This window comes from Hemiscyllium ocellatum, chromosome 20 (genome assembly GCF_020745735.1).
Source record: "Hemiscyllium ocellatum isolate sHemOce1 chromosome 20, sHemOce1.pat.X.cur, whole genome shotgun sequence".
Lineage (NCBI taxonomy): Eukaryota > Metazoa > Chordata > Chondrichthyes > Orectolobiformes > Hemiscylliidae > Hemiscyllium > Hemiscyllium ocellatum.
Genome location: NC_083420.1, coordinates 53,102,932 through 53,130,695, shown reverse-complemented (window position 1 = coordinate 53,130,695; position 27,764 = coordinate 53,102,932). Strand labels below are relative to the sequence as shown.

General features: G+C 41.3%; 1 protein-coding gene, 1 long non-coding RNA gene and 1 other non-coding gene across 3 annotated transcripts; 1 reads left to right on the top strand and 2 right to left on the bottom strand.

Moving 5' to 3' along the window:
- On the top strand, positions 1 to 24,878 carry rnf151 (ring finger protein 151). The gene is made up of 7 exons (XM_060840870.1): positions 1 to 38; positions 8,438 to 8,583; positions 11,257 to 11,353; positions 12,845 to 13,235; positions 18,778 to 18,918; positions 21,752 to 21,986; positions 24,419 to 24,878. Exons 1-7 carry the CDS (start codon positions 12 to 14, stop codon positions 24,489 to 24,491), a joined length of 1,110 nt encoding a protein of 369 aa, XP_060696853.1. The 5' UTR covers positions 1 to 11; the 3' UTR covers positions 24,492 to 24,878.
- On the bottom strand, positions 18,712 to 27,574 carry LOC132825519 (uncharacterized). Its single transcript, XR_009645788.1, has 3 exons — positions 27,552 to 27,574; positions 26,585 to 26,856; positions 18,712 to 19,814 (listed from the first exon to the last, which is right to left on the bottom strand). It is a non-coding gene; the product is annotated as an uncharacterized LOC132825519 (long non-coding RNA).
- Positions 26,972 to 27,102, bottom strand: LOC132825619 (small nucleolar RNA ACA64). Its single transcript, XR_009645802.1, has one exon. It is a non-coding gene; the product is annotated as a small nucleolar RNA ACA64 (small nucleolar RNA).
- Positions 27,575 to 27,764: the final 190 nt, after the last annotated feature.

The window sequence follows — 27,764 nt, the reverse complement described above, 5'->3', positions numbered from 1 at the left end:
GTTGGAGTGAGATGGATTGGGATGAGGAAGCGTTGCAGGTACTTGGCAATGACTTTTGCAGGAAGGTTACTGCACCTAGAATGTTAATTTTCCTTTCTCTTCATAGGTTCTGCCAGACCGGCTGAGCTTTTCCAGCTATTTCTGCCTTTGTTTCTAGCTTCCAGCATTTTGTTGAGTTTTTTTGGTTTACTTGGTAATGCTGGTTATTTGAACTAGAAAACCAGAATAAATTGTACCAAAGTCCTGCTATGCCTAGTCTGTTAGTCATTCCGTGAAAACCAGGCATGTGTCCGTCATTGAGTAACTTTATTTTTAAGACTTGAGCTGATGGCGGTGTTTGTCAAAAGTCACTAGTATTATGCTTAAGAGACAGAGCTTTATGCAGGGAACAACTTCCAGGGTTTATCCACCCGGCTCATCCTTTTCCATCTGAACTTTCCTGCCTCCGTCTGTCCCTTCCTTACTCCCCATCCCAATGCTGCTTTATTTCTCGCGTTTTTAGAGCCTTCCATTTCTTTTTATACAGGGAATGCGATAACTTGTAAAATATAGTTGGATTTGTGTGTGTGCGTGGGGCGGGGGGGAGCGAGATAGTACTTGAAAGAATATGGGCGTCTCCTTAATGTGCCAGTAGTTCGATTAAACTTTAACCTATAATGTTTTACAGATGCAGAAATACCTTTTTCAAAGCCAGTTAAATAAAAACCAAAGGTTGATTTGTATTTTTTTCCCTAAGAGCTGGAAAGTTACGAATTATAATGTTTTATTCTCTCTCATTTACATTTATTTCTTAAATGTAAAGTTGTTTATTACAAGTAACTCCAGTTATTTTGGATTTGCTTGCGTTTAAATTGCTCTCTCAAGAGGTGCCTGTTTTAAGAATGGCCAGATGAATTACTAAATGTTACTACTTCAGACCTCCAGGGTTACCATGAACAATGTAGAGAAACAATATTCCACGTGTAAATTACTTACCCGATTGCAATAGCTTGGTAGCGTCAACTTTGAATTGCCGGGGCACCATTTGATGCAAAGCTCCTACTTTGTAATGTATGGTGAATGGTTCACATTCTTGACCTGATTTAGGGTTAGGGGTGTGGGTTCTGCACTCGATTGAGCTCAATCCTTGCTAGTTCCACAGCGCTCTGCTTTTGGCTACTCTTTCAGCATGAGCACAGGACTCAACTTTTTTTTTCACCCTGAGTGTGCTTCTGGTTAACTTATTAAAATCAGCTCAACCAGTTCATGCTTTATCTCTACAGTTTATTGTCTGTTGGTTTGTTTCTGTTTATTTCCTGATCTCTCTGTGGCATCTTATTGTGATGCATAGCTTCCCATGACTTCAATCTGACTCTCCCAATGGCTGAAGGTTCACATGTCAATTGTTTGCTGTTAGGGGTTAGATAACAGACAATGTTGTTTTTCTGACTATAATCTGTGTCTCAGTACCAATAATTATGTTATGTATCATTTGCTTTCGAACTCCCTGCAACTAATAAAACAGAAGTTTTTCATTGCTAAACTCCTTTACAGTAAAGGTGATTGTAGGCAGTCTGTGGGGACCCATTAAAACAGTCCACAGGAATCTCGAACACAGTCCCCTCTACCAAGAGGGACAATGTTTCCTTCACAGCTGGAGTTTGTAGGAAGTGTTATTCATGTTGCCTTCTGCTCCTCTGGTTCTTAGTGCTTTAGAGAGAGCAAGCATAGGAACAGGAGTAGACTGTTTAATGCTTGAAGCTTACTGCATCATTCAGTAACCTAATTCCATATGCTTGCATTTTTTCATAGCCATTATGTGGATGAAAGATTACTCGCTGAGCTGGAAGGTTCACTTCCAAATGTTTCATCACCGTAGTAGGTAACATCATCTGGAGCTTCACTGAAGACTCGCTGGTGTTACTTAGTATGGTGTCGAAACACCTGAAACTGAACTTTGCAGCTCAATGAGCAAACTTACATCAACCTGAGATACAAATCTTCTCCAAACTCGCTAGCCTTTTAATGTGTCTAATTTACAAAAATCAATTGTCATTTTAAAATTAAATCAAACCAGCATCCAAGACCTCTTCTGGAGTACTGTCCAGTTCTGGTCTCTGTTGCAGGAACAATATTATTAAGCTGAAGAGGATTCAGAAGTGACTTACCAGGACGTTGCCAGGAATGGAGGGTTTGAGTTAAAAGGATAGGCTCGGACTATTTTGTTTTTGCTGGAGCTTAGGAGGTTGAGGGGTGACCTTTTTTATAGATGCATTTTAAAATCGCAAGGTGTAAAGGGTGAATTTCCCTATGGGGGATTTTGAGACTAGGGGGAAATTTACAGTGAGAGGAGAGCGATTTTTAAAAAAGACATGAGCAAATTTTTGAAGGTTGTTTGTATGTGGAATAACTTCCTGGGGAAGTGGTGGACGTGGGTACTGTTACAATGTTTAGTTTGGATAAGTACATAAATAGGGAAGGTTTGGAGGGATATGGGCCAAATACAGGCAAGTGGGATTCGTTTAGTTTGGGAATGTGTTTGGCATAGACTGGTTGGACCGAAGGGTCTGTTTCTGTGCTGTATGACTCCTAATCTATAATCAGGCATCGACAGTCGATTGTGGAAGAAAGTTATAAACACTAACTCTTGGTAAAAGCAGAGAGAACTGTGGAAAAGGTTCCAGTCCTATTCTGCCCCCCACCCACGAATCCTTTTCCGAAATGTCATTGATATCATGGGTAGTGCTTCCCCCATCTTGTCCGAAATTGGAAAGATTTCTTGGTTTTCCAATTTCTACCTTAGCTGCACTTTCGCCTGGTCTATCTCCAACTTCGCCCATCTCTTCATCAACATCTGTTTCAATTTCTGGGGATAGATGCTCATTCATCCGCTATAAACTCGCCGCATCTCACATCTAGCTGCACTTTACATCATACCCTCTTTCCTGTAAAGACTCCATTCTACTCTCCCAGTTCCTCCATCTCTGTTGCATTTGTTCTGATAACAACCTCACCAAGGGAGCCTCTTAAATATCCACCACCTTCCCCAGCATTATAGTTGACAAGGCCCTCAACTGGGTCCAGCTGGTCTCCCGCACTTCCACCCTCACCCCTCTCTTTCCTCCTGCAACAGTGATAGGGCTCCCCTTGTCCTCACCTACCATTCCACCAGCATCCAGAAGATCATCAGCTGCCAACTCTGCCACCACCAGTGAGATGCCACCACCAGACACCTACTCCCCCTCCCTTCTCTTATGTGCCTTCAGCAGGGACCACTCCCTCTGGAACATGCTGGTCCACTCTTTATTGTTTTTTTACTTCCAACACCCTCTCTCTCCTACCATCTTCCCCACCCTGTGCTCCCAAACAGCTCCGTCACCTGCTCATTTACCTCCTCCCTCCTCAGTATCCAAGAGTCCAAACACACCTTCCAGGTGAAGCAGTGCTTTACCTGCATTTCACAGAACCTAGTCTACTGCATTCACTTCACAATGTGGTCTCCTCTACATTTGGGAACATGAAGTGTATTCTGGGTGTCCGCTTTGCAGAACATCTACATCCTGCCTGCAAAAAATGACCCTGAGCTTCCAGTTGCCTGCCAGTTTAACACCCCACCCTGTTCCCTGGCCAACATCTCTGTCTTGGGCTTGTTGCAGTGCTCCAATGAAGCTCCGTGCAAGTTGAAAGAACAACACCTCACTTTCCGCTTGGGGACCCTGCAGCCCTCCAGACTTTCTCGAGTTCAATAATCTTGGAGCCTGAGCTCCCCCATGTCCTAGCCCCCTACCTCTCATACCAGGCCTTGTTATTATATTGTCTGCCATTACACACTACCTTTTGTTAGCAACTAACCTCCTCCATCAACAGCCATTCACCCTCCCAGCCACATCGTTAACCATTCCTTTGTCCAACTCCTCTTCTTCTCCCCACCTATCATTTCCTCCCTGTCCCCTATCTTTTGCGCATAAACCAAAATATTTTCCTAGCTATCAGCGTTCTGCAGAAGGGTCATTGGACCTGAAACATTAACTTTCATTTTCACAAACGCTTGGTAGATTTGTTGCTTAATTTCAGTCCTGATAGGTCTGACTCTCAATTTTAGACTCTGTCCCTGAAGTCTGGATTCCACAGCTGACAGATGGGGCAGTTAGAAACTACCAGGTCTCATTAAACATCTCAAATGTTGATTAGAGAAGCTGTTCGTATTCTCTCGAATTTAGAAGATCATGTTGGGGTGTGTATAGTCTTGTCTTGTAGCGTTTTAAGTCCAGGAATCATTCTGGTTGATCTATGCTGCACTCCCTCCGAGACCAACTATACACAGGGTGAGATGCCTTGCACTGAGTAAAGAAGGCACAGTCCAAAGATGTGCATGTTAAGTGGATTGGCCGTGCTAAATTGGCCGTGATGTTCAGGGATGTCGGTTAGGTGCATTAGTCAGGAGTAAATATAGGGTAGGGGCATGGGTCTGGGTGGGTTACACTTCGGACAGTCGGTGTGGACTTGTTGGGTGAAATAGCCTGTTTCCACACTGTAGGGATTCTGTGAAGATCAGGTATTGTCTGATCAGACCTTTTGTGTTACTAAACTTAATGGAAATTTCTCATTCAACCCTCAAGGTGCAATGGCCAGCATTCCACTCGCCGTTTTGATTTATCTTCTGTATCTGTTCAGTGTGTTTTATTGATTTTTGTCCATGGACTCTCAAGTCTCTTTGGACCTTTTAATTTGTTATGGCTTTCAGCCATGTTCCATCATTCTTAGCTCCTACATACAGTCATAGAGATGCACAGCCCAGGAACAGACCATTCGGTCTAGCTTGTCCGTGCCGACCAGATATCCTAAGTTAATCTAGTCCCATTTACCAGTATTTGACCCCCATATCCCCCTCGACCCTTCCTATTCATATGCCCATCCAGATGCCTTTTAAATGTTATCATTGTACCAGCCTCCACATGATGAGACGGAAGTCCATTTACGATGCATTTACTTAAACTTATAATAATTTTAACAGATTATGTTTACAGCTGCAGTGCTTAAAATGCTGACTCTTGTTGTCATTGAATAACCTGAAGAGATGGCTTTTAATCCAACTTTAATTTGGCTTTAACGTGACATGATGGCTCAGCGGTTAGCATTGCTGCCTCATGGTGCCAGGGACCCGGGTTCGATTCTAGCCTTGGGCGACTGTCTGTGTGGAGTTTGCACATTCCTCCTGGTGCTCCAGTTGCCTCCCACAGTCCAAATATGTACAGGTTAGGTGGGTTGGCTGTAGGAAATTATCCATAGTGTTCAGGGATGTGTAGATTAGGTGAGTTAGCCATGAGAAATGTAGGGATAGGGTAGGGGGTGGGATGCTCTTCAGAGGGTTGGTGTGGACTTGATGGGCCAAATAGCCTGCTTCCACACTGTAGGGATTCTATGATTTGTCTTTTTGTTGTCTACCCTTTTTCTTTAAAGTCAAAATAAGTAGATTGTTGCAGGGAATGGAGGGTTTGAATTACAAGGAGAGGCTGGGACTGTCTTCACTGGAGCGTAGGAGGTTCAGGGGTGGCTTTTTTTTTGAGGTTTATAAAATCATGAGGGGTATAGATAGGGTTAATGGAAGGTGTCTTTATTCCCTCTGGGGGATTTCAAGACTAGGGGGTGTATATTTAGGGTGAGAGGAGAGAGTTTTTAGACTTTTTTTACAGTTCATTTATGGAATGAACTTCCAGAGAAAGTGGTTAATACGGGTACAGTTACAATGTTTAACAGATATTTTAAGATAAGCATCTGAATAAGAAATATTTAGAGGTATATAGGCCAAGCAGAGGCAGGTGGGACTGGTTTAGTTTGGCAACATGGTCAGCATGGACTGGTTGGGCCAAAAGGTCTGTTTCTGTGCTTAAATTACCCTATGATCCTATGTTCTTCACCTGGTATGTTAAATAGGGTATCCCCACTGCTAACAGATGTTCATAGTGGATTCTAAGAAAATTAGTTTGACAACTGTGGTGTCTGCTCTGAAGCAGACCACCTGACCCTTGCATAACCACTTCTTAGTCATGTATTTTAAACATTGTAACTGTACCCACATCCTCTGGATTCAGTTAGACCAACCATGAACGGTGATAGCTGCAGCCTCTAGTACTGATTGGACTGTAATTGTGAGATCGTGTCACTGAAAGCGAACCCGTTACCGAGCAGCAATGCTGGTGTGTGTGCTCCAGGGGTGGAAGTGAAAAAGGAGGTCCTGGTCTTGGTTAATCAGACACTCGCCACTAAACCCAGATCCTTGTCACCAGTTGAGGTTAGGTTCTGGATAGGAGGGCTTACAATGCAAATGCGTTCTGACATCCTTGTCCTCCATACTAAAATTGAGTAGATTTTAAGATCTCTCACCCAGAGTAATTTTTTTTGTGTTTAAACAGATCTTCTATTACATGCTCCCCAGACACATCTAAACTGAGAAGGGCTTGTTCAAGAGAATTTGGGAATGAAAAGACAAGGTACTAGGCGGGGGGAAGCAGTTGAAAGATATGGATTTTGGTGTTGAACATTTCTCCCCTTAAAGCCCTCGTACATTTGCAGATAGATTTCCTGGCTGTTATTAAATTATCTGCTCGGAGGAAGGAGGGGGTCTCTGAGGGTGAATGCCGAGTTTCAAGACATCTTTCTGCATTCCAGCCATCAGTCTATAGCACATTAGGTGTTTACAGTGGTAAAACATTGCAGTGGGATAAATTGATCTACCAAAACACAGCCTGGGCATGGGTCTGTCTGTGGCCTTAGAAGTGCTGGGAAAAGTGAAAGTAGCAGCCATTGGAGATCCTTTATCTAGGCTGTGTGACAATGAAAAGGAAGAGGGGGAGGGGTGGGGGTGGGGGGGTTCGTGGTGGGGGGTAGCTGAATTCCTTGGCTACAGTCCAGTTGGCTGGGTCCTGACACCTGTGGTTACTGTAATGAGCCTATCAGGGAAGTGGCTAACAGATAGTTCTCGGTTTGCTGCGGATTAATCTGGGCACGTTTCACGTGTTCAAACCATCTCCACCTTCTTCCTACGCACCAACTCCCTCTTCCCTCAATATTTTGAGGTGTGGATTAAAACAGGCCTTTCAAAAGGACAGCGTTGAAGTGGACCTGATGGAGACTGGAGGGAAAATCAAAGGTGGTTGCTGTAAAGCTCCTGTAGTATGAATCTCACGCTCAGTGTCCAATCTCTGAGCCAGGAGGTCTGACTTCAAGTCCCTCCTCTCCTGGAGATGTGACATAGCATCTACAAACACATTAAAATATTTTCAGAAGTTTTGTGCATGGTATTGTCTCTACCTCTGGGTCAGAAGATCTGGATTCACATTCCCCATGGAGTTGCTATATTGTATTTGAACAAGTTGATGTTAAAAATGTATATATCAGAGAGTATGTACAGGATGAGATGGGAAAGTACCTCACCATTTCATGATATGCTTGCACTTGTGTATTTGATTTGTTGTTGTCACAAGTACGGTGAAAAGTTTTTTTTTGTTTTGAATCATCATAGAATCCCTACAGTGTGGAAACAGGCCCTTCAGCCCATCAAGTCCACACTGACCTTCTGAAGAGATTAGATTAGATTACTTACAGTGTGGAAACAGACCCTTTGGCCCAACAAGTCCACACCCACCCGCCGAAGCGCAACCCACCCATACCCCTACATTTACCCCTTACCTAACACTATGGGCAATTTCGCATGGCCAATTCACCTGACCCGCACATCTTTGGACTGTGGGAGGAAACCGGAGCACCCGGAGGAAACCCACGCAGACACGGGAAGAATATGCAAACTCCACACAGTCAGTCGCCTGAGTCGGGAATTGAACCCGGGTCTCAGGCGCTGTGCGGCAGCAGTGCTAACCACTGTGCCACCGTGCCACCCACGAACCACCCAAACCCATTCCCCATTACTCTACATTTACCTCGACTAATGCACCTAACCTACACATTCCTGAACACTGTGGGCAATTTAGCCTGGCCGTTTCACCTAACCTGTAATCTTTGGATTATGCGAGGAAACCCACACAGACAGTGGGTGAATGTGCAAATTCCACACTGACAGTCGCCCAAGGCTGGAATCAAGCTTGAGTCCCTGACTCTGTGAGGTAAGTGCTAACCACCGAGCCACTGTGTGGCATATCATGGGGAGCTAACTGCATCTCTGAATTAAATGAAATAAACATTACTTATTTTGTTATGCATCTTGATGAAGGTGAGTGATATGATGATAGTGGATGACTGCCTTCTGCAGTATGTTGTTCCTGATACCTAGGAGTTCAATCTTAGTCTGAGCAAGAACCTGTATGATACCACTCCAATCTCTCCACCTCTACAACTTGAGTGTTTTACACACTATTTTTCCCTCCCTCTGTTTCATTCAGTCTTTAGTACTCTCTTCAAATTGGGATAAAATCTAAAAGGTTTGTGTTTTTTTTTGATTTAGGATTCTGGTTATGATGTTGAGCTGTTTGAAAATGTACCTGACCCGGAGTTCATCTGCACCATCTGTCACGGTGTGCTCAAAGATCCTGTGGAACTCATCTGCCAGCATGTCTTCTGCAGAGGCTGTATTTTGAAGTGGCTTACAGAGTAAAGACAAATTTATTAATAACTTCTTAATAAATACATGCATAGTGTCTGGTGTATTTCAGTGGTGTGCATACCTTCTGTGGGAAAACTTCTATATTCCACTGTTCTGAAAACGTTGAAGCATTGAACAGAAAAAACTTTGAAAGTAGTTAATTCTGATCCAACCCACTTTACGTGAATTTAAATTTGGAGCATGTGGATATATTTTCATAGGCTCCTTACAGAGTCCACTAAAATGTCATAATTTCTGTCAACCAGAAGTCAAATAGCAAATTGTTTGAATTTGTGAAGTTATTCAATGGAAAGGTCTTTTTTCTCTCTCTGACTCTGGATGACATCTGTGGTGTGATGTGCTGAGGGGGGAGAAGAGTCTGAGATTTCATTCCTTTCGGATGCAGCAACGTTTGAAAATTCTCTTGTCAACTAAAAGCAGGTTTTAGATTTTCTGATTTAGAACTGAGGGCACAAATCTTCCCTGTTTTGGGTTAAGTTCGAATTCAGTTTGCAAACGTTGAGGAATACACTCTAACAGGAGTGTCCACTCACCAGCACTTCAGAGTAAAGCACGTTATTTAGGAAATTGGATCTTTTCTGGTATAAGTGCAGCCTTTACAATCATAGATTTTACAGTACGGAAGGAGGCAATTCAATCCATCTTGTCTATACCAGCTCCCGAAAGGGTGACCCAGCTAGTCCCACTCTCCTATCTCTGTAGCTCTCTCAACTCGTCACTTTCAAATATCTCTTTTGAAATCTTCTATGGAATTTGCTGCCTCCACGCTCCTAAAGAGTAAAGAAGTTTCTCCTCTTCGCATTCCTGGCTGTTTTGTAAACAATCTTGAAATTGTGATCCCTAGTTACTGACATAATAACTAGTGAAAACTGAATATTCTTTCTTTACCCCTTCCAAATTTTTCTTAATTTTGAACACCTCTATAGGTCTACTGTTCCTCTCCTTGGAACAGAGAGGATTTGGCCCACTTTCACTAATCTAAAATCCCTAATTTCTGGTATAATTTTAGTAAAATTTCCCTTTAAACTGTCTCCAGGGGTGTAATATCCTTAAGTAAGGTGTCCAGAACTGAACACAATGTCGTAAACCTGGTCTAACCAATGATTTGTCAAGATGTAGCCTCACTTCATGGTCATACAGTACAGAAATGGACCGGTCAGTGTTGAATGTAATCCCAAATTAAACTAGTTCTACCTGCCTGCTTGTGGCCCATATCCCTCCAAATCTTTTTTTATTCATATACTTATCCAAATGTTTTTTACAAGCTGTAATTGGTCCCAAATGCTGAGGAAGTTCGTTCTGGATATGAACCACGCTCTGTTTTCTCAATTTTTAAAAAGTTGCCCCTCGTGACATTGTACTGTTGAGCTTGGATTGTCTGTCCATGTTTCTTCTACCAAAATGCATTTCTTAACCTTTTTTTTGGTTTTGAAATAATTTCCTTAATTGCATTTATAATTTTATCTCAGTAAGCTAAATCTCCCTAATCCCCTCTTTCATAGATTTGTAGACATAGAGAATGTAAACTGCTGTTTAGACTTTGGCCTATTATGGTTTTTTACTTGATTTATCATCTGATATACCTAGGTACAGTGAAAAGTTTTTTGTTTTGTGTGCAGTACAGGCAGATTACCTGTATCTTCAAAGTGCTTTAGGGTAACAGCAAGGAATACAATGTTACAGCTGCAAAGAAGGTGCACTGAGTGTGGTCAACATTTTAAATTTTAAAATTTGAGATCCATTCAGAAGTCTAATAACAGCAGGGAAGAAGCTGTTCTTGAACCTGTTGGACATGTATTCAAGCTTTTGTATCTTCTGCCTGATGGAACACACTTGAATCCCAGGAAAAGAAGAACATCACCACAGGAAATGATATCATCAACCTAGGGAAACCCAAATATATAAATAGAAAGCAGGCTACATCACCAGTGCTACATCCGGAGGCTCACTGAAGATGTTAGCTAGTAGGGTGACTGAACCTTCCAGCTCAGCGAGCAAACCTACATCTGGAATAGATTATAACTGGGGTGGGTGGGGTTTTTGATTACATTAGTTGTCTTCCTGAGGCAGTGAGAATAATAGATGGAATCAATGAATGGAAGGTTGACGTGTGTGATGGATGTTTCTACTAGTGTGTCAGTGGTTATAATAGAATAACCTCAGTACGTAGGATGGGTGAGGAGGAGAAGGAGCTATCTTTAGCTAATTATTATCCTGTAACATTGCACAATGCACTGCTGGAGTCTTAACTTGGTACAGTTTGCTTAGGTATACCATTAAGTAGCCTAGCTAGCTGAGGTGGTTGAGGATTACCTAAATAGAATAGCTGTATAGGAGAGAAAGATGAGAAACTAGAAAGGATAAGATGTGAAGGTGACATAAGTTTTTTGGGTATGTTAAACAACTATAAGACAGAAGTGTATTGTCTAAGTAGTTTTCTGTGGACTGTAGGGATTCTATGAATTTGAGGCTTGTGCACATAAGAATGTAGTACCAGAATAAACTTTCACAAAGTATGTGAATTATTCCAGGTGTTCTGTTGAACAATGAGCTATCAAATGGGTCAGCTAATGAAAATGCTTTCCAGATTGTAATTGTGACTGTATATTCCAGACCCAAGCAGGGTTTGCTTATACTTAATGGAATATGCCTTTTCTCAGGAAGCAAGAATGTCCATATTGCAGGAAGAAGGTGAGAAGGGTGGCTCGCTCCGTCATCCCTATGATCCACAACATGATTGCCCGATTGATCATGAAGGTAAATTTGAGAACAGTATATATGTGTAGTTGGACAGTCACTAATTTAAAATCTGCCCTGATTTCAGGACGTCACTATCCAGGTTTAAGTCTTTGATTTCTCTTCACCCTTTGTTGCAACTGATTGGTGGAATGATTGGTTGCCCTCTGAATTATGAGGGATACACAGCAAATACTTGCCCAGTCAACACGCTCCATGAACAACAAAAAAAAATGCTTTTGCATAAGCAAAAAAAAAATCCTTTCTATTTATGTGCAGGAGATGTAACATCTGCTCTTCTACCTCCTACCTCATCGCCATCTAGGGTCTCAAACATTTCACCCAAGTGAAACACTGATGTACTCTGTTCTCTTTGAGCAGTAGATTTAGTAAACCAGGGTGGTCTGTTCTACATAGGCGAGACCAACCAGATCGGAATCCTCTTCATGGCATACGTTTTGTTCAGGATGTGTGTGTGAAGCTGAGTGGATGGTTATCTAGCTTTTTTTTTAATTTTCCACCTTGCTCTCACGCTAGCATATCTGTTCCAATACGGCTCCATTTTGAGTAGGGAAATTATATCCTTCTGAACATCATATTGTGTTCGTCAATCTCATTTAGAGTCAGAGATAAATGTACAGCACGGAAATAACTTTGGTCCAACACATCTACGCTGACCAGGTATCCTAACCTAATCTAGTCCTATTTGCCAGCTCTTTGCCCATATCCTTCTAAACCCTTCCTATTCATATATCCACCTGAATGCCTTTTAAATGTTGCAATTGTACCAGCCTCCACCTTCCTCTGATAGCTCATTCCATATACGCACCACTGTATGAAAAAGTTGCCCCTTTGGTCCCTTTCTTAAAACTTTTCCTGTCTCGCCTTAAACTTATGCCCTCTAGCTCTGGACTCCCCCACCCCATGGAAAAGGCTTTGTCTATTTACCTTATCCATACCCTCCATGATATATAAACATCTAAATGATTACCCCTCAGCCTCCAATGCTCCAGGGAATCTCTGCTTCCCCCATTCTATTTCCTCTTTGCTTTTTCATCCAAGAACAACCATCTGCCAATCGTCCTTCCTTTGGACGTTTGTTTTTGTTCACTGTTCTAATCCCTCACCCTTTTTTCAAAACGTTAGACGTTGTGGAAAGTCTTTTGTCTCCTGCCTTTCACACTATCTCAAACCTTTGTCTCTTTTCCCACCTTCCACATTTTACCTACTTTAACGTATCGCATTTCCCGATTCTGGTGAAGGATCTGATTTTTCCACACTCCATACGTTGCCTGGTCTTATTTTGCTTTGTATTTTTGATTCCAATTAATATGTTGTCATTGTTTCAGACATTATTCAATACTGCTATGTTTTATTTCAGTTTACTCTTTATCTTATGTGAACAATCCAGGTCTATGTTTGATCAAATTATTATGCGTTTCTTAAAATCAAGTGAAGCTCTCCTCCTGTTTGTTGACTGACTGACAACAGCTATTTGTTTCTGTAATGCAGTGTGAAAACAATGTCTATGGCTGCTGGGAGACCTTTCCACTTGAACAATCTGCAAACCATCAAGCTGCCTGTGACTTTAGAATAGTGAAATGCAAGCATGAGGCCTGTACAATTGAAGTATTTCAGAAGAACCTTGCAGCTCATGAACAGGTTTGCGAACACTGGAGCCAACCGTGCAGAATGGGATGTGGAGCCCAACTTACCCAAAGTCAGCTGCTTGAACACAACTGTTACAGGGACTCGAAGAGAAAATATAAGGAGAAGATACGGGTTCTCAAAAGCCGTTTGTATAGAATGCAACGTCGCCTAAAGCTGATGGAAAGAAATCTGCAGAATTTGGCGCCTCCTGATCATTTCCAGTTTTCAGAGCATCTTGTCTGTGAAGATGATGGTGGGTAATCTGCATAAAATTTGTCTCTTGTGTAAAGTTGTGGGATAGCAGTGATGACTGCGTTGTATGTAGGAAATTAAAATCTGACTAACAGCTGCGTGAACCTAGTGGCAGTGTCTTACAGAGAGTGAGAATGACACCAAAATAGTTCTCCAAGCAATGGTTCTGTCTTTACCACGCTAAGAGATCTGATGGAAAAATATATTCATAGATTCTAATGCTAAAGATGTAAAATCTAGCTTTTAATAAGAAACTAACAATGACAGCATGACAATTTTCACCACCTGCTCTGAAATCCCCAAAACTGAATTGCACAACCTCTAAGTGGGTTTCCCAGGCTCTTGGGACCCGAGAAGTGACTTGGATGTTGTGACCGCGAAGGCTGCTTTAAATCCTCGGTGTTTCTTTTTTCGGGTGAGTATGTCCTCAGTAGGCAATGTTGGCTGAGGTCAGGTTGCTGCCATAAAAAATTGATGAATTGGCAGTTTTTAATTTCAATTTTGGACAATTGCAGAGTCTGTGTCTCTACAAGGGATATGATTGGTTAGTTAGTTGGTGATAATGGAGATGGGCCATGTAGCCTTAAAGCAAGGAGCATCCCGATGCTGTAGTTTTGAGGTTATTTTGTCCTGGTTTCTTTTTGAGACTGAATAATCTACAACTATGGATGAGGTCCCTGATGATTGGAGGCTAGAACATAGAACAGTATGTTCAGCCCTCGATGTTGTGCTGACCTTTGATCCTACTCTAAGATAAAACTAACCTACATAACCTTCGTTGTATTATCTTCCGTGTGTGTATTCAAGAGTTGCTCAAATGTCCTTAATGTATCTGAGTCTACCCTGTTGGCAGTGCATTCCATGCACCCACCACTCTGTGTAAAGAATTGACCTCTGACGTCCCCTCAACATTCCTCTGATTACCTTAAAATTATAAGTATCATGGAAGTATGCCCCCTTGTGATACTTCCACCCTGGGAAAAAGGTTCACTCTATCTATGCCTGCCGTCATCTTGTACACCTCTATCAAGTCACCTCTCCTTCTCCTTTGTTCCAGTGAGAATGAGCTTAGCTCTCTCAACCTTCATAAGACATGCCTCCAGTCCTGGCAGCATCCTGGTAAATATCCTCTGCACCCTTTCTAAAACTTCCACGTCCTTTTTATAATAAGGTGACCAGAACTGAACACGATATTTCAAGTGTGGTCTAACCAGGGCTTTATAGAGTTGCAGCATAAACCCGTGGCTATTAATCTCAATTTACCCCTGCTAATAAAAGCCAACAGGCCATAGGCCTCCTCAAAAACCCTATCAGATTGGGTGGCATCTTAGAGGGATCTGTGGACATGAAACCCAAGATCCCTCTATTCCTCCATACTGCCAAGAATCCTACTTTTTTAACTCTGTAATCTGCATTCAAATTTGACCTTCCAAAATGCATCACTTCACACTTTTCCAGGTTGAACTCCATCTGCCACTATCAGTCCAGCTCTGCATCTGGTCAATGTCCTGTTGCAACCTACAACAGCCCTCCACACTATCCACCACTCCTCCACCAATATTCGTGTCAAACTTAGTAATCCACCCTTCCATGTCCTCAAAAATCACAAAGAGCAGCGGTCCCAGAACCGATCCCTCGGAACACCACTAGTCACCGAGCTCCAAGCTGAATACTTTTCATCTTCTACCACCCTCTGTCTTCTATGGGCCTGCCAATTCTGTATCCACTCTGCCAGATGTGCCTGTATTCCTTGCCGCCTCCTTTCTGAATTTGTCTACTGTGAGGAACCTTACGAAATGCCTTGCTAAAATCCATGTACACCACATCCACTGTTCTACCTTCATTAACATATTTTGTCACATCCTCACAGAATTCAACCAGGTTTGTGAGGCATGATATGCCCCTCTTAGAGCCATGCTGAATATTGCTCATCAAGCTATGGTTTTCCAAATAATCATAACGCTCGTCTCAATCCTCTCCAATAATTTGCCCACCACAGACATAAGACTGATTGGTCTATAGTTTCCAGGATTATCCCTATTCCCTTTCTTGAATAGGGATATTCAAGAAATATCCTGTCACCTGACACTATTCCAGTGGACAGTAAGGAAGCAAAGATGTTGTCTCTTTGGTGATCAATCTCTTCCCTCACTTTCTGTAGAAAATGTGGGAAATCCCGTCTGGCCCAGAGGACTTATCTATCCTTTTTTACGTTTTTCAATGTTTTCAGTACATCCTTCTTTAACCTGATTGAGTGAGTATATCAGTCTGTTTCACGCTGTCCTCACAAACATTAGTGTGCGGAAAATCGTCAAACTTGATATTGAATTTTTTTTTGAGTAAGTTACCAAAAAGATTAAAAAATCTCAACACCGCTTAATAGTCCAACAGGTTTAGAGTTGTGATTTTTAACTTGTCCATCCCAGTCCAACACCGGCTCCTTCACACCAAAAAGATTGGCAGGGCAGTAGACATTTATTTCTATTCTTCGTAAAGTCTTCAAGGTTCTGCAATGGTAGACGAATTAGCAGAGTTAGGTTACAGGGGAGATAGGGTGAGCTTGCCAATTGGCTTAAGGGCAGGGGACAGAGCTGGATGGCTGCTTCTCTAACTAGAGGCCTGTCAGCTGTGGTGTTCCACAGGCTCCTCCTTTGTCACTTTAATAAATGATTTGGATGAGAATGTAGAAGGCATGGTTAATACGTTTACAGACTAACCAAAAGAGACAGTGAAGAAGGTTTTCTAAGATTACAAAGGGACCTTAATCAAATGGGCCAATGGGCCAAAAAAATGGCAGATGGAGTTCAATCTGGATAAAAATAAGGTATTGCACTTTGATACAAAACAAAGATATAGCTTACACAATTAATGGTGTAGTCTTGGGTAATGTAGTTGAACGGAGGGATCTAGGGGTTAAGATACATAACTTGTTGAGATTTGTGTCACAGGGGGTGGTTAAAATGCGTTTGGCACACTTGCCTTCATTGCTCAGACTTTTGTGTATAGGAGTTGGGAAGTCACGTTGATGTTGTACTGGACATTGGTGAGGCCTCTTCTGGAATACTGTGTCCGGTTCTGGTTGTTCAGTTATATAAAGGACATTATCAAGCTGGAGAGGGTTCAGGAGAGATTTATCAGAATGTTGCCTGATATAGAAGGTTTGAATTAATAAGGAGGCTGAATAAGCTGGACCTTTTTTCACTGGTGAGTAGGAGGCTGAGGTGATGTCATAGACGTTTTATAGAATAATGAGGAGTATAGATAGTTAATGGTAGTTTTCTTTTGCCTAAACTAGGGGGCACATTTTCAAGTGAGAGAGATTTTGAGACATGAGGGGCAAATGTTTTACACACAAGATGGTTTGTGATTGGAATGAACTTCAAAGAAGTGGTGGATGTGGGTACAATTTAAAAGATATTTGGATAGATACGTGCACAGGAAAGGTGGGATATGGCCAGGAACAGGCAGCTGTGGGACTAGTTTAGTTTGGGATTATGTTCAGCATGGACTGGTTGGACTGAAGGGTCTGTTTGTGTTGTATGACTCTGCAAGGTACCAAGCTGGCTAGTTAAGGTCATTGAGTAAACTGCTTGGGAGGCCTTGGGTGCTTTTGTAAACTGCCTGAATGGGTGTGTTCAGCGCTCTCATTAGGATTTCTGGGTTTTGGTTTTTCAGTAGCATCAGATGTTGAGAGATCAGAGTTGGAAGCTTTGGTGACTGTCTCCCAGCTGCTGCTCTCTGAATTTTCTCTTGCAGTTCTCCAATCCAGGAGGGGAAAAAAAATCATGAGAGAATGTCTGAATGCTCCTTTTTGACTAGGGGTGTGTTTATGGCATGTCATTATAGTGGAACAGTTAGTACTGTATTTATTAGATTTTTAATAGTTCTAAATTCCTCTTTTTTGGTATTTTAACTTCAGTATTTAACTTTGTTAAGCAAAACAATTTATTTATTTGACTAGTTGCATTGCATTTGGAACAAGCACTTCACGTTTGCCTTTAAAAATAAGAAGAAATTTGGGTCTTGGCCACCTTATTAAAATAATTGGAGGGCATCTGGTCCATAACAGGAGAGCATGGATAATGCGTAACATTTCTCCCTAAACCCACCCCTGTCCCTTCACTCTTCAATGTAAGCTTCCCTACCCTACTCTACTATTGCATCATGGGTCTCTGACTTGGACGACTTTATAAAACAGTGATTAACAGATGCTATGTAAATTTAATATATTGCTAATTGAACTTGCAGAAGTTTCTCTTTCCTACATTTGATTGCACTAGGGTGTGGTAGATTTTGCTGATTATTTGCAAGATAGGTTTCTCATTTCTTGAAATCAATGGAGTGGGAGCAGGAAACATTGCCCTCACCTCCGTGGCCTTTTCATAAAAATCCAGTTCATGATGTAAGTTTGTTTGCTGAGCTGGAAAGTTCACTTTCAGATGTTTCGTCACCATACTCGGTAACTTCATCAGTGAGCCTCTGGTGAAGACTTCACTGGACACTCACTGGTACAGAGTATGGTGACGAAATGTCTGAAAAATAACCTTCCAGCTCAGCGAGCAAACTTACATCCAGAACCTCAACCCGAGCTACAAACCTTCTCAAAACCTGCTAATCAGCTCATACCTATGAGGAAAATGAACCTGCCACCCTTCCATCTAGCCTACTGTAACCACATTACACCTTTTAACCGTACCTGCAACGAACTTGCAAACCATATGGCTGTGCTCCAATCATTTGGGTAAGGAATGTGGTCAGTATCTCCCACATCCTAAGAACAAAGGTGGTTTTTCTGTAAAAGAAAACATTTTGATTGCAATTCAGGTATTCCTGCCACCTTGAACAGACTTAAACCAGAAATTTGAAAATAAGTCTTCAGATAAAACTAGTATCTTTGATTCAAGTGTATGCAAGTTTGAGAATTATAGTTGAACTGCTTTTGAGAGAACAAATTGCTTGAGATCCATTAACTTGCCAGGATTGGAGGATGTGAGCCATAGGGAGAGGCTGAACAGGCTTGGGGCTGTTTTCCCTGCAGTATTGGAGGCTGAGGGGTGACCTTAGAGGTTTACAAAATTGAGGGGCATGGATAGGATAAATAGGCAAAGTCTTTTCTCTGAAGTTGGGGAAACCAGAACTAGAGGGCATAGGTTTAGGGTGAGAGAGGAAAGATACAAAAGAGACCTATGGGCCAACCTTTTCATGCAGAGGGTGGTATGTGTATGGAATGAGCTGCCAGAGGAAGTGCTGAGGCTGGTACATTTAAGAGGCATTTGGATGGGTATGTGAATAGGAAGGGTTTGGAGGGTTATGGGCCGAGTGCTGGCAGGTGGGACTAGATTGGGTTGGAATATCTGGTCAGCATGGATGGGTTGGACTGAAGGGTCTGTTTCCGTGCTGTACATCTATATGACTCTAACCTCTGGTGCTTTTTTTTTGTTAAAAGACCTTTTGTACAGTCCTGTTGAATGCTATCAACAACCAGATTAAGCCATCTTATTTTTGAGATGTTGAAACACGTCAGTTGCATTTTTGTCTTTCAGAAAGTGAGGACTTGACTGCTGAAGACCATGAAGATGATCACAGCAACACTTTGGACATGCGTGTACACAATGAAAATGAAAGCCTGTATTCCTGGCAGTCAAGTGACTTGAATAATGAGGAAGGACCAGAAGCAGATGAAGGCAAGTTAGGAAGGAACTGGGGAGTGGATACAGAAAAGATATTTCATAGAATTATCTAAATAGTAATTGTCAAGGTTAACATGCCCAAGTCCCTCCTCCCTACCTTTTATCTTAGCCTGCTTGGCTACTCTCTCTCATTCCTGATGAAGGGCTTATGCTCGAAACGTTGAATTCTCTATTCCTGAGATGCTGCCTGGCCTGCTGTGCTTTGACCAGCAACACATTTGCAGCTGTGATCTCCAGCATCTGCAGACCTCATTTTTTACTTAATGTACACTCTTCCCCTATTAATAAAAACAAGTTATTGTATACTGTACTTTAATAACCACTCATCATCTCTGAACCACTCCTGCCATCTTGCATGATATGTACTTGTATATGCCCAAGTCCTTCTGCTCAACTCCATTGTCTTCTCATTTAGTCATAAACGATCAGTCCCTTATCCTGAGGCTATGTCCCAATGTTCCAAATCCCCCAACATCTGGGAAACTACTTATTTGTCTGTCCTTTTCAAGACCTTTCAGAATCTTGTATGTTTGAATGAGGTCACTTTTCAAACTTCTAAATATCAAAGAGGATAGCCCTATTGTCATAGGACAACACTCTCAATCCCAGGGATTAACCTTTTATGATGTTTTTGAACTGTACCACCTCCAAGGCAAAACATATCTTTCCTCAAATATGGTATTGCCAGACCTCTACGCAGTCTTACATTTTGTCCTTGGGACACTTGTCAGTGGCTGGGTCAGCATTTATTGATACCCCTAACTGCCCATGACCAGAGAGGTTGAGTTGCTGTTTTATATCGCTGCAGTCCGTGTTATAATCCTAGTTGGTGGTAATACTGTTCAAATCAGATTCTTGAGTGAAGTCTGGCCTGATGGACCACACATTGTCTGTTAAACAAAAAAAAAATTCAATAAAGTCTCTGAACATAAGCACAAGAAGCTGCTAATGTACTTTTATCATTTTAATGTTCCTTTGTTAAAGGAGACAAACTATACTCTACTGGGCAAGAACTATGAAAATCTCATTACGAATATCAGAAAAACTCCTAGATGCTTGAACCTCAGTGAACCTGATCTCATTTAGGTCCTTGCTAAGCTGCCATGGCTGTATCAGTTTCCTTCTGGCAAATTGTTGTACCTTCACTTTGTTGTTTTCTTCAGTTAATGTTTCTTCCTAGCATCCTTAAAGCAATCTGTTTGTTCAGTTCATTATTCCTTAACATTGAATCTCCACAGAACTGAAGCAGGCTATTCGCCTTGTGTTCCCTAAGCTCACGTTGTCAGCTGTCTTTGCAGGTTGCCTTACTTGCTGACACCCCATAGCCTTCTGCTCCTGAACTGATCTTCCTCAGCACCTTGCTTGTAAAATCCATTTGGTTCAAAAATTCCTTTTTGGGAAGCTATCCTTAGCTGGTCTGGCCTGCATGTGACTCCAGACCCACAGAAACATGGGTCGCTCTTAACTGGCTTTCCTGGTCATTTTCAGAGGGCCATCAGTTCAAGGCACCTAGGCTGGTCTCTTTAACTTTGAAATTTTCAAAACTATTGTGCGCACTTTATTACTTTGAGTAAACTGACATGCTCTTGAGCAGACTTTCAGATGGCAAACTTGTTTAGATTAGATTAGATTTTACAGTGTGGAAACAGGCCCTTTGGCCCAACAAGTCCACACTGACCCGCCAAAGCGCAACCCACCCATACCCCTACATTTACCCCTTACCTAACACTACGGGCAATTTAGCATGGCCAATTCACCTGACCCGCACATCTTTGGACTGTGGGAGGAAACCGGAGCACCCGGAGGAAACCCACGCTGACACAGGGAGAACGTGCAAACTCCACACAGTCAGTCGCCTGAGTCGGGAATTCAACCCGGGTCTCGGGCGCTGTGAGGCAGCAGTGCTAACCACTGTGCCACCGTGCCGCCCACGTGGGGCATTTCATTTCTCCTCCACTTGTTAGGGAGAGGGGAGCATTACTCCAGTCTGTTCTTATTTGTACATTTTTGTTTGAATTATTTAAAATCACCTCAGAAAATTGCACCAAAACAAGCAAAAACATTTGTGTTAAGGAAGCTATTGAAGTGCATGTTTTTTGGAACTTGAACACTGATGTAAAACTTTTCCCTCCATTTCATTACTCCCAGATGCTCCTGTTTTTGGTGATGTTTCACAATAGTATGGATATTTTTGTATTTCTGGCTCGCTGTGATCTTAAACACCCCCGACTAGTTTATTTGGAAGCACTAGCTTTTAGAGTACTGCTCTTTCATGAGGTGGTTACCACCTGAAAGGAGCAGCGCTTCAAAAGCTAGTGCTTCCAAATAAACCTGTTGGACTATAGAGGTAAAAACAATGACTGCAGATGCTGGAACCCAGATTCTGGATCAGTGGTGCTGGAAGAGCACAGCAGTTCAGGCAGCATCTGAGGAAGCAGCGAAATGGACGTTTCGGGCAAAGGCCCTTCAGGAGTGGTGATTTTTTTTTAAACTTTGTACACCCCAGTCCAACACCGGCATTGCCAAATCACCTCCAACTGTTCAGCCTACACTCCAAGGGACCCTAATCACAGAGGCTTAGCCACACCTTGGTGATAAGGATTTGAATTAATTTTCGGATATTGTTAATTGAGATCCACTTATGTTGGCAATTCTAATTCAGCAAATGGATGGTGGTGTTTTTACAAATACAATTTATTTGTACCTAAGCACCTGCAAATTAACAGACTATGTATGGAAATTTATAAGACTGTTATAAAGTGCCTACATTTATTGAATGAATCTTCTGAAGTACAGCTTTAGCTATTAAATTTGTATCTTTAATCAGCTGAATTAGATGACATCGAAAATGAAGAGTGTCTGAATGAAGCCGTGATTGAGGACACCATTTCAATCATTTCCGGTTCCAGCACTGAACAAGAAGCCAATCACGCTAGGTCACAGTCCCATTTATATTTTGAAATGGATGATGGTAACATTGCTTCTGGGAATGTCAGTATCTTTGGTCAAGATGCTTCAAGCAGAAGGCGGCTCAGGTCATGGATGCTGCAATGTTCCATGAGGTATGTTTATAAAATGACATTCCCAATTTCTTGGATCAGCATTTATTTCCAATCACTAACTGCCCTTGAGCAGGTGCTGATGATCCAGCACCTTGATTCACTGCAGTTCAAGTGGTACAGGTCATGGGTTTGGAAGTTGTCAAAGAAGCCTTGCTGAGTAGCTGTGGTAAATCCTGTTGGTGGCACACATACTGTGCACTGGTAGAGAATGAAATGAATGTTTTAGATTTGGTCAATGAGGTAGCAGCTATTTTGTCCTAGACCAGCAAGTTATTTCATCACATTGCTCATCTTGTGCTTGTAAATGGTGGACAAACTTTGAAGATTCAGAAGACAAATTACGAGTGACTCAATGGTTAGCACTGTTACCTCTAGTGTCGGGGACCTGTGTTCAATTCCAGCCTCTGGTGACTGTGCAAACTCCACACAGACAATCTCCCTGTGTCTGCATGGGTTTCCTCCCGCAATCCAAAGATGTACAGGTTAGGTGAATTGGCCATGCTAAATTGTCTAGTGTTCAGGGATGTGTGGGTTGGGTGCATTAGTTAGGGGTTATATGTAGGGGAATGGGTCTGGGTGGGTTCCTCCACAGGGAGTTGCTGTGGACTTGCTACAGAGTCCTAATCTCCGACCTCTCTTCTAGCCATGGTATTTCTGTTGCTGATCCAATGAAGTTTTTGGTTAATGGCAACCTCTAGAATGCCAGTGCTAAATCTCTTATTAATTGACAATGTCACTTGGATACGGTTATAAACTTCTTCTTTCTCATTGGTTGCACAATGAACATTCCCATTTCTTTCCCTTTTTACTACAAGGTAGGTTATTGATGCAGCTGAAGATGTTTGGACCTTCGGAGTGTCCTTGAACTTGGTCTCCAACAGTGATCATCATCCTTTTTTGCTGGATATGACCACGACCAGTGAAGAGCTTTTTTTCTCCTAATTCAACGTACATTCTCCTAATTGCACCCAACCTACACATCCCTGAACCCTGGACAATTTAGCATTACCAATTCACCTAACCTGCACATCTTTGGATTGCGGGAGGAAACCCCTGCAGACACAGGGAGAATGTGCAAACTCCACACGCTGACCAGTTTTTGTCAGTCTTATTTTATACATTGTTAAATGTAATGAACCTCAAAGTAGTGAGCTGGTCAGTAAAATGTCTGTTTGCACTGTACAGTAAAGCAATCTTATTTTATCTGACCATGTTACAATACTGTTTCATTTTATTATGATGGACTGCTGTTGGTATGAAAGTGTAAAGCACTGAGTGCATTTTTATTTTTAAGTTCATTTCTAAAGATTAAATAGATTCCCTACAGTGCGGGGAAACAGGCCCTTCAGCCCAACCAGTCCACACCAATCCTCCAAACCCACCCAGACCCATTTCCCTCTGATTAATGCGCCTAACACTATAGGCAATTTAGTATGGCCAATTCACCTGACCTGCACATCTTTGGACTGTGGGAGGAAACCAGAGCACCCAGAGGAAACCCCACAGACACAGGGAGAATGTGCAAACTCCACACAGTTGCCAGAGGCTGGAATTGAACCTGGGACCCTGGTGCTGAGGGGCAGCAGTGCTAATCACCAAGCCACCCTTTGAGATATAAATGTCTCTGGCTAGCATTTATTGCCTACAGGACAGTTGAGTCAACCATAATGCTGTGGGTTTGAAGCCACATGTGGGACAGATCCAGTAAGGATAACAGATTGCCTTCCCTGAAGACGTGAGTGAACCAGATGTTTTTCTGACAACAGAATGGTTTCACTGAATTCAATTTTCCATCAAGAATCTCTAGAATGAAGGGTCTAACAATGACAATCACTTGCCATAATGGGATTTGGACCCAAGTCCCCAGAACATTTTGATTAGCTTCTGGATTAATAGTCTAATAGCTCAGGGATGCAATGGCCTAGTCATATTCCTAAGTACTGTTTTGATTTAGATTATCCAGAGAGATTTTAAATTATGATGTATCTGTAATCACTGATTCCTAATTAATGTTTGCCCCTGATAGTCACTAAATCAGTGAACATGTACCCCAGCTGTAAGGCTAACAGAAATAAGACTTTTGACGCATAGGTTTTGTTTACTGGAAGTTATTGGCTCAAAAGCCATTTGTTTCATATGTGTACTCTTTTGCTGCTGTGAACTGGTGCTGCTACTTAATGGGAGAAGACTTAAGGGTATGTTTCTCTGAAAGTATAAGGAGGTATAAAGAAAAACTCCCTAATGGGAAGAGAGTTGTAGAATTCCAAATGGAAAAATGCCAGTGAAATTCCAATTTTCCATAACTTGTGTACTTTTAGGTAACTTAAATATTTTAAATTCCATCTTTACTTTGCCTTCTGACCACCAATCCTAATTAAATCAATTACTGTAAACCTTAAATTTAATCCCTACTTATTTCTCCTACATTTTAGGTGGCGAAAGGCTATGTGGAAACGCAATAACCTCAGATTACTATCCAGGAGACAGCACAGCCAACCACACTGATGATGTGTTTTTTAATGGGATGATTGCTATGATGGAAAATTTGCACCAGTTATAACACTTTAAATGTTTCTGCTTATTTCTGTAATTAATGCTGCAATATACTTGAGAAACTTAATAGCTGTAAGTCAGTAAATGTTCATTTTGCAAATTAACTTTGTCTAGAACTGCCATGAGTACGTTCATTCTAGAATGATGAACGAGGTATAGTGCAGGCCCGATATAGAATAAAAGACTCTCATCTAGAACCCCCTCCCTCTAACTGTTGTGACTTGGTTAGGTTTCAGTTATGGGCTCAAAGTATACGGTGTCACTTATGCTCCTCTTACCATTTTGAATGTAAAAATTCTTCTAAGTCTAGAATCTAGTCTACACCTTAATGGTAAAAACTCAGGTGCATCAGACTATTCTGAATTTCCAATCCAATCATTTTTGCATTGAAAATCAGATTTATATTACGAAGAACAAATAAGTTTCACTTGAACCGAACTGAATCATGAATTCAAATTCACCAGTATGCAATCCTGTTTTTCATAGTTTTATTTCTTATTTTGCATTTCATGAAACGTTTAGCATGATACAAGTCCAAAACACTCAGTCACATGTACAAAAGTATAACAGTACTCATTTCAGTTATCACTCCAACTGGAGTTGAGGTCCCAATAGCTAATAAAAAGAAACCTGAAAGAGAAAGCTGAAGCAGGCATCAATTTCCTGCTGGCATGCTTTTACCACTAGATTTATTTTTTTTTTACCTAAAATCTTGTAATATTTTATATCCTGTCACTCAGTTAAAAGGACAGTAGAACTTTTGATGGATTTAAAAAATTGAATTGAAATTTTTAAAATGATGGAGGAAATATAAGTAATTCTAGCACAATGGCAAAGTTGCTTTTTTTGGGGGTCAGTTACTGAGTCTTAAGCTGTCTACCTGGTTCTGCTGTCCTATTAGCACAGCGTAATTATTGTTATTCAACTTTATACTTTTTAAATTTGCAGCACCGAGTTATTTGACTTTGTTTGTAGACTTTGAAATAAAGAATTAGCACTTAATTTATCCAAATGTTCAATATTTGTTAAACATTGTTAATGAAACAGGAGTTCATTTATCATTTGACTAGATTTTTATATGCCTGCAACCAGGCTGAAATGATCAGTTTGTTCACTATAAATATTAATGACTTTGGCACTGATGGGGAATGGACTGTAGCTAAGTTCGGAAATGACCCAAATATAGATGGGAAGGCAAGTGGTCAGGATGACAACCTGCAGGGGGGATATAGACTAGCTCCGAGTCAGCAGAAACTTGGCAGATGAAGTAAACTATGGGAAAATAAGGTACTGAACATTAAACTGCATAAACCATGTAAAAATTCTCAAAAGCTAGTGTACAACTTCAGCTAGTGAGGAAGGAAATGGAATATAGAAATGAGGAGGTCAACCTAAAACAAAATACTGTGACAATGTCTTGAATGCTGTGAAGTTTAGGTCCCCTTGGCTAAAAGAACCGGATATTAGCACTAGTGCAGGGAAGGTTCCAGAAAGCTGATCCAGTATGTGGTGGGACAGTCTTGAGAAGCTGAATATATTTGGACCTATACTCCGGAGAAACAAAAATTCTTGAGTCACTTGACCATGTAGATGCAGAAAAGCGATTTCTCTCTCGGAGAGTAAATGGCCATTTTATGGCATCAGGAAGGATTTATTGAGAATAGTGAATCTTCTGAAATCTTTACGTCTGAGAGCGGTCAAGGTTTGGTCATCAAGTGTGTTTACAGGACTCTACAGACCAGACAGGTTTTTAAATTGGGAAAGGCAAAATGGAGTTGAGGGTTATCCGATCAGCCATGAGATCTACTTTAGTGAGATGACTGGATGGGCTGAATGACTGGCCTACTTCTGCTCCTACATCTTGTGGTTTTATCCCAATAAACTAAGTTATCCTACAGTTTTGACTTATTTGGGACTTGCAGTAGTTCATGAGCTACTGAAATGCCTATTCGATTAAACATAAACAGAGGAACTCCTTCATTTTACAGCAGATTGTACATTGCCTATTCTGAATTTAACTTCCTTACTAGCATAATGGGTATTACCTGCAGCTGCTGGAGTTAAGATTTCAAATTCCAGAAACAGTGTCTAATTTGGAATTGTTCCTTTAGTGTGATTAGGAGAAAAACCTTCCAGTTATCTCAAGTTTATAAAGAGATCACGGGTTTGAAAAGTGGAGATGATGAAGGCTTGATCAGCTTTGTGTAGTTGAGATAGTACATACTACCGTGACTTCTCATTCTTGTCTTCGGTGTGTGCTTTTCAAGTCTGGTCACCCATCTGATGCCATTATTTAATTCTCTGGACTGCACAGCACCTATAACCAAGTGTAAAATTAAAATCAAAGTAAACAATCTAGAATACTGCCTGCAAATAGTTTATTTTTGAAAGAGGACATTGCAAACAACTACACCTTTAAAAGGTTCAATAAAATTTATTGGCACACGGGTTTTATTGACCACAAACAACAAAAGTAGGCAATAAGCTTTAGTGTACCATTTAATGTAGGCACACTAATCTTACCCATGGTAATTGGCAGTGCCATAGGTAATTTTCAGGGTGTGCCAGTCACTATACCCATTCAGTGCACAACACGTGTTCCCAACTGCTGAACCAGGTTATTAGTAACCTATAAATACCAGTGACAGCAATTCCAAAAGTAAATTAATACAAAACTCTAGATGGTAATTACATTAACTTTATATGTCACAAATATTAAAAACATACAATTTTTTAGTTTTAACACCTGATCAAGATTTTACAGGTTCTGCATTTTCCAGTAAAAGATTATGATCTCGAACACTTTAACTTAGAGGCATCCGAGCAATTTTAAAATTGAAACGGTCATTTCAGTGATTTTTAAATAAAGGCAAAAATATTAGAATCCAAGTAATTTAAGGTTCAGGTTTATAAACCCCAAAAACAAACTTTAAATATTCCAGTTGAAGTGGATTATCGTGCCAGGCTATTTAAGAGTTAGTTATAATTTAATATTACAATTTTAACACATACCTCACATAGTCCCACACTCTTCCTGTGCCGCGGGAAGGCCGGCAACGGTGGCTTTTATAAAAGCGAACTGTTCAACCCTGAACCTGAATTAATACAATCAACAAGCTGCTTCTCAATGGTCAAAGTAATTGTATATACTCGGTTCGGGGCTCCAAAGCCGGCCGCTAAGCCCTTAATCTGAATAACAGACAAGAAAGCGCTGCCTGAACGTTA

Coding starts and splice junctions, on each gene's coding strand:
- rnf151 (XM_060840870.1), top strand. CDS start 12: ATGGATTGGGATGAGGAAGCGTTGCAG. Junction 8,584..11,256: donor ATTTTGAAGTGGCTTACAGA/GTAAAGACAAAT, acceptor GCCTTTTCTCAG/GAAGCAAGAATGTCCATATT. Junction 13,236..18,777: donor TCTTGTCTGTGAAGATGATG/GTGGGTAATCTG, acceptor TTTGTCTTTCAG/AAAGTGAGGACTTGACTGCT.